Source organism: Lates calcarifer, linkage group LG24 (genome assembly GCF_001640805.2).
Source record: "Lates calcarifer isolate ASB-BC8 linkage group LG24, TLL_Latcal_v3, whole genome shotgun sequence".
Taxonomy (NCBI): Eukaryota; Metazoa; Chordata; class Actinopteri; family Centropomidae; genus Lates; species Lates calcarifer.
In genome coordinates this window covers 6,664,911-6,671,569 of record NC_066856.1, presented here as the reverse complement: position 1 = coordinate 6,671,569, position 6,659 = coordinate 6,664,911, and the positions used below count along the sequence as shown (strand labels likewise).

The 6,659-nt window shown below is 39.2% G+C and overlaps 1 protein-coding gene across 1 annotated transcript; it reads right to left on the bottom strand.

Annotated features, from left to right (window-relative positions):
* Positions 1–424: 424 nt before the first annotated feature.
* On the bottom strand, positions 425–6,438 carry f3a (coagulation factor IIIa). The gene is made up of 6 exons (XM_018698794.2): positions 6,223–6,438; positions 4,851–4,962; positions 4,332–4,525; positions 3,434–3,615; positions 3,176–3,344; positions 425–1,160 (listed from the first exon to the last, which is right to left on the bottom strand). Exons 1-6 carry the CDS (start codon positions 6,287–6,289, stop codon positions 1,015–1,017), a joined length of 870 nt encoding a protein of 289 aa, XP_018554310.1. The 5' UTR covers positions 6,290–6,438; the 3' UTR covers positions 425–1,014.
* Between the last annotated feature and the right edge of the window lie 221 nt (positions 6,439–6,659).

The window sequence follows — 6,659 nt, the reverse complement described above, 5'->3', positions numbered from 1 at the left end:
CATCGTACTACCATCAATGCCACATAACAAATTCAATGTGTATTATCTGCAATGCAAACAACAATAAAAAACAATTATTGTGAAACCATAGTGTCACACTGGTGTAAATAGCACATGCTTTGCAACTTCTTCTTAACAATTAATCTGTTAACATTTCCAAATTGTGTGTTGAAATGGTTCAACAGTATGAATATGTATTTTCAATTCAAGTTATGATAAAGTTAAAGCTGTTATATCTATAAAAGTATTAATTTACATTGAATTGTAACTAATTTTGTCATATGAATCTGAATGTGCTGTTCTAAACAAACAAAAATAGTAGTTTACTATAATATTATTATTTTTTTAAAATCCACTTTGATTTAAACATCATCATTCAACATAAATGAAACTGAATCATGCTTTTTTTGAATGTACAAACTGGTCGTTTTCTTTAAAATATTTATTACTTCTTCAATATTGCACCAAATAATAAAATGATCTGCAACAATCTGAAGTATAAAAGAGCTACCAATGGCACCATATACAAATATGTTAATTTCAATCAAACGCAATAAGTTAAATATCAGATACAAAAATAGTATATACAAGGTCTTGATTTCCCATAAAGTGTTGCTTTCACCAGCCTCCCCAACACCCTCATTTCAAGTTAGAAAATACAGATATATAATATAATAATAAATAAAATCAGCTGTAGTGTTTAGCTAAACAAATACCACTCACCAAATATCAAAGACAAGGAATGGAATATTACAGCATGATGACTAATGTGTACAGTAGGAGTGTTCGAACAGTGTTTTCCTAAAGTCTCTTTTTCTGCAGCATTAAATGATAAAGGAAGAACAAAATATTTCTGAAATATTCAGGGGCAGTTTCACAGAAACTAAAGGAAGGATTGATTCCAGTGTTTGACAGTGGAATGTTGAACTACTGTAGATCTAAGTCCAGTTCAGCTGTACCGCATGTTCCCACAGTAAGTACGGGAGTGTGTGTGTTTGTGCTGAAGCACAAACTCTATACATCGTTGAGTGGCATTCCTTCTTTTCCACTTTTCAGAGCATTCTGCCTGCGCTTGCAGCAGACCACTGTGACAGCAATGATTATGCCAATCAGCAGCAGGATGAGGAAAATGGCAGCGGCAATCACGCCCACAGAATACACTGTGGAAGACAAAACAAGACAACATTACATTACACACCTTTACATTTTAAGACTGAACTGTGGAAACAAATGTATTTTTTCAATTTCTGCATAAAAGGATGTAATATGGTTGCAATAAAAACAGACACAAAATTAAAACTCAGAATTAAAGTCATCATCACTATCAGCCCACATAGGCTGCAACATTCATTACATCCCACAACGTTTTGAATGAACACCATTCAAGATTCTACAGTTCTTTACATTTGACCACAGTGGAGCTAAATATATGAAGCTTGTCCTGAGGATGGTGCTTAAAGTCATTAGGCAATCACTGTAAATTTTCTTATTGTAAAAAAACAAAACAAAACCAGCACATTAGTCCCACTTAGCGGAATGTCGCTGAGTTCTATTTCTTGTAATCCAAACAAAGAGACTTGAGTCATAGCTTCATGTGCTTCATGTGTGTCTGTGTGTGGAAATGTAAAGGTGATTGGGAGCCTAATGTGCATGTGTCCATTGTGTCTGTGTGTCTTATCCAGGAGGCACTTTCATGTGTACACCACCCTACAAAGATATAGTTACTTATATCTTCCTCAAGAGGGTGCTGTTGGATTTCGAAGAAGAATCTCAATCACAACAATCCTCGCAAATGAAAACACAGGTTGCAGCAGATGCTGGACTGTTTTATCTGCACGGGGTTGCTGAGAGGGATTCCCCCCTTGATCCTTCTGTCTCAATCAAAGGTAAAAATCTGATCTGATCTAATCTGCCACTCTGATAAGTGTTTTTCCAGCCACACAGTCAGACTACACTTTGTGTCCAAAAGGTGTGAACTTCTTCTTTGCAGGCACTGCTGTGGTGCTTAAATGTGCCATAGCCTTATTATTAAAGGTGACAGAGCGAACAGGTGAAACAACAACAAAAAAGCCAAGAGATCAGCTGCAGGGGGTAGACTTAATTAACACTGCACTAGCTTATACCCGCACTATTTGTCCTATTACTGTTAGTCCACAGCATCTATGCAAAAGCTGTATCTGGAGAACAGTGAGATACTGATACTCAGCTCACCCATACTGTTTGAATAAAACTGTCTTGATGAAGATACTGGGAATCCTTATTCCTTAAAATGTATTTTTACAAAAAGGAACTCTGTGGACAGCTTTCTTTTCAGAATTTGCAAGTGCTGTGTCACCTCTGTGTCATATCATAGAGAGACAAACCTATCAAAGCAGTCAGTCATTTTATTTATCCAGACTTAGGTACGTTGAGCTTGACTGTGGTTTTTCAGCTACACCCTGCCTCACACACCCACACAGACACACAACAATACATCATCTGTCCTGTCACCTCAGCTTTGACTGCATCTTTGTTTTGGCAGGAATAAGGAGATATGGACACGTAGTCCAAAGAATATCATAGAGAGACAAACATATCCAAACACCCAACCATTTAATTTATCCAGAGTTAGGTACGTTGAGCTTGACTGCGGTTTTTCGGCTACACCCTGCCTCACACCCACAAAGACACACAACGATACATCGCCTGTGCTGTCACCTCCTTCTTTGGCTGCGTCTTTACTTTGGCAGGAGTAAGACTGTTTGCTCCAACAAACACATCCAACATTTGCAGCTTGTTTTCATTCTTTTCACACGACGTGCATTTAAATTCCATTCAGATGCACAAAGTAACAGCAAATTGCAGTGTTATTTAAAGTTAAATTTGTTTTTCCAATTGCATCCAATGACACTGTTGCTGTGCAAGAAGCAATAGAGCCAGAGGGATTTAACGACTCATGTAGTTTCAAGCAAATACTTCAATATTTTTTATTAGGTGTGGAAGTTCCTTTAGCTTACACAGAAAGTAAATGCCACTAAAACTATGGAGTTTCAGCGAGTACTTCTGTGAGTGTGTCTTGCCTCTGAAGTACCTGGCAGACAGCTTCTAATTCAGTTAAGTATTGTGGGAATGTAACTAAAAGAATTCCATGCCTGTGTTTTTAATGCTTGCAGCCTCTCTAAGAATCAGGACTCACTTTCAAAGATGGACTGGTTGTCGTCTTTGGAGCACTGGGTCTGGCTCAGCTCTCCCAGCTGCTTGTCACCAACGCGGCTGGGGATGTAGGCCTGGACGTTGAAGCAGTAGCTCTCCCCTCGGTCCAGGTCAGTCAGCACTATCTCGTTGGTCTTAGAGATAACCACTTTCTGCAGACAGCACATGAAGGAAAACATGCATGTTAATACCTTATTCATGTGTACTCAAGGTTGATGTTGCGACATCTGCTGTTACTCACCTTGCCGGTGCTCTTATTTCTCCTGTAGGTGACTTTATACTGCAGCTCGTCAGAGAAAATGTCCCTTATGTTCAGCTGGCGGCCATCTTTGAACACTGCGGTGAGTGGGTCAGTCACATACAGGGTGGTTTTCTTTTTGTCTCCGCTCACCTCCAGCTTAAAGTCAGGTCTGCCTATCTCAGCTGTGGAGGAAGGACAGGGGGGATCAGAAATTGTTTGCTGACAGTCAGAGTTCATTTGTACATGTACAGTCCAGAGTCTATACCTGACTAACTTAACATATATTTTTGTATTTATTATTATTATGTTATTATTTTTTACAGTTTTGACCACCATACAGTAAAAGAAGAATTTATTAATAGAATTTAAACTTATAAATGAATACATTTCCACTTTTTTCAGCTGCAACACTAAATTCAATTAACCTCCACTGTGTTAGTGAAATTTCTGAAACAGCTATCTCAAACTGACTCTAACTATTTAAATGACTGGATACCACCACTGTATGGAGTTAGTTAATACAGCTGTGGAGTCTCCCTGTGCCTGCATGCGTTTTCTCTGTGTGTTCTGGTTTCCTCCCTCAGTACACAGGTTAGGTTAACTGGCAGTTCTAAGTTGCTTGTCAGTGTGACTATGTGCATGAATGATTGTCAGAAACTATGTGTCAGCCCCGTGATTAACTGGTCTGACCTTTAAACCTGCTCACTTCTCAAAGTGTGAGCGCTGGCAATGATGTGACACTGAGGGAGACAGAGTTGAACTCCGACCAGATGCCATATGTATGGACCTGAAATCTGATGGACTCGCTGCCATTTTAAGTGCTTATTGTTTCCAAAGCATTATGTTGCTTTAAAAAAAAGGAAAGAGAGAAACAAGTCATCGTAGCAGAAGAACCTACTGTCTTTGTAGGGACAGAATCGTGGCGAGCTTGTGTAGGGGAACTCAATAATGTCAGAGGTGACCCCCAGCGGGGGTTCAGACAGGACGTCAGCTATGTAGTCGGCACGCAGGTCAGTCAGGGAGTTGGACAGATCACACATTGTCCCTGAGGACCGGATACAGTGAGGGGTCCTTTGTTTGTTCCCACTAAGCCTGCAACAGTTTGACAAGTTACATATTATAACAGCTTTCGACAGCTTTCGGACACTTAAGGTCCGTGTGCTCTTTAGTTATATTTGTGTTTAAAGATCTCTGGCCTAAATCAACATTCCAGTAAAAGCTTTTTTCTGGATCAATAATGGACTCTTATCATACGCTGCTGCCATTAATCATTCCTTCAAGGTTACGCGGCGAGCAAGTGCTTCAGTTAACACACTAACAACATTAATGTTTTTAAAAGGAATAAATTAACTGCATGAATTTACTGCAGTTTCCTGAAAGTGCTTAGAGATGAGTGTTTCTTGATGAAGGTACTTACGTAGAGAACTCCACGGTGTAGGAGTAATCAGCTGATGGTTTCGGCTCCCAGGACAAAATAGTTTTAAAGTTGGTGGATTTCCAAGTGACATTCTGCGCTTTGGGATACAAGTCTGCAACATGAAAGAAGTCGTATTAAATATTAGTCTCACAACTTTTCAAAGTGTTGAAGGTCACATAATGCAGAAAACAATGAACCAGATGTGTTTTAGCTTTGCACATATATTAACTTAAATTCCAAAAACTGAGCTGTAGAGGAGACCGGGGCAATGTGTCACATTGAGCCTTTCTGAAGTCATCAGTGAAAACATGTTGTTCTTATCAGTGTTTATAAAAGATCCTTGGTCATATATTTTTTTTATGGACTGTCTGTTCAGGCACAACCACAAGCACTTGCAGTTTATTTTGAATGACCGCAAAAAAGTGTGCCACCCAAAGAACACACAAGAGAAAAGCTGCTTTGATATCAACAGTCCGAGGCTAATCCTAGTTTCCAGGATTTCTCTGAGCAGAGGATTTAAAGACAGCTCTGCTCAGATTACCATGGATCACTATCAGTTTTTTTTTTTCAACAACAGACAAAAATTGTTGTAAGCATTTCCTCTGTTGGTTGAGTGGGCAAACAGTGCACATTCAGGGTACACTCTGGTGCAAGTTATGTAATCATCTAACAAGGAGACAAAGTAAAGGATGGACATTAAAAAGTTGGACATTTGAAAATCAGACTGGAGAACAGATTTAGTGGCCTTTACGGTCCCACAGCACACTGAAACAGAGACTAGGCTTTTCTAGTTGCAAAAGTGGTTGCAAAATGATTCATGTACAAGCTGTTATAGTGTTTAAGGTTTCGACAGAAGCTGAGTGTTACAGGCAATTTTATATGGTAAGAACACACATGGGGGGCAGAGTAAGCAATTTACAAACAAACAGTAATTGCATTTTTACAACCTGGACAGCCTCTTCTTAAAGATAGAGACTTAAAAGAATTTGTGTCCATTTGTGTTCATCAAAAAATAAATATTCTAAATATAAAAAATGTGTAAACTGTTATCAACGTCAGTGTGAGTTGATGCTCTGCTCCCATCTAAGAAGAAAGAAAGACCTGTATAGATCTGATTCATGTGAGTTCAGCTTTGCAGTTGCTTTAATTTTCTTATTCACTATACTACAATAACGCCACTCCATACAAAGAATCGCCTAATTATGCTTTAAAGTGTCGCGTAATGTAAAATAATTCAAGTTTTTATTCCAGCACTCATCTTCCCATAACACAGCTGTAGCTGAAACAGCACACTGCTATTGATGCTTTAAGTAATCAGGGAAAAGGTTTCAAAATAAAGTAGCATTTCTTCTAAAGACTGCATAAAACTCACCTGTAGCAGAGAACATGGGGAGAAAGAAGACGATGAGAAGAGCTGCTGGTACTCTTACTGCCACCATCGCGGGTTAAGTTCCTCTAATACAGTCCAAATAAAGAGTATCTGACAGATAAAACAGATTGAGCGTTCGCTCCCTTGATAACAGTAACCTTTAGGGACCACTGTGTGTTGGGTATGAATCCCTTCGTTTCGCTTCAGTCTGACTGGTTTTAGCAATTTAACAGAGCGGCTTTGGCCAAATAAGGAGTGTCCGGGTGTGGCGTCACCGGGCTGGAACAGCCACAGTTTAACATATGCAACTACAGTGCATGCCTGTCCCGCTGAGGTCATTCAACTGTTAGAGCGCGCTGCTTGCTCATTCAGTAATCTAAGGGCTATTATTATTAGAATCAATTGAATGCTACATTTCTGATCAAATATATTAGTGGTTT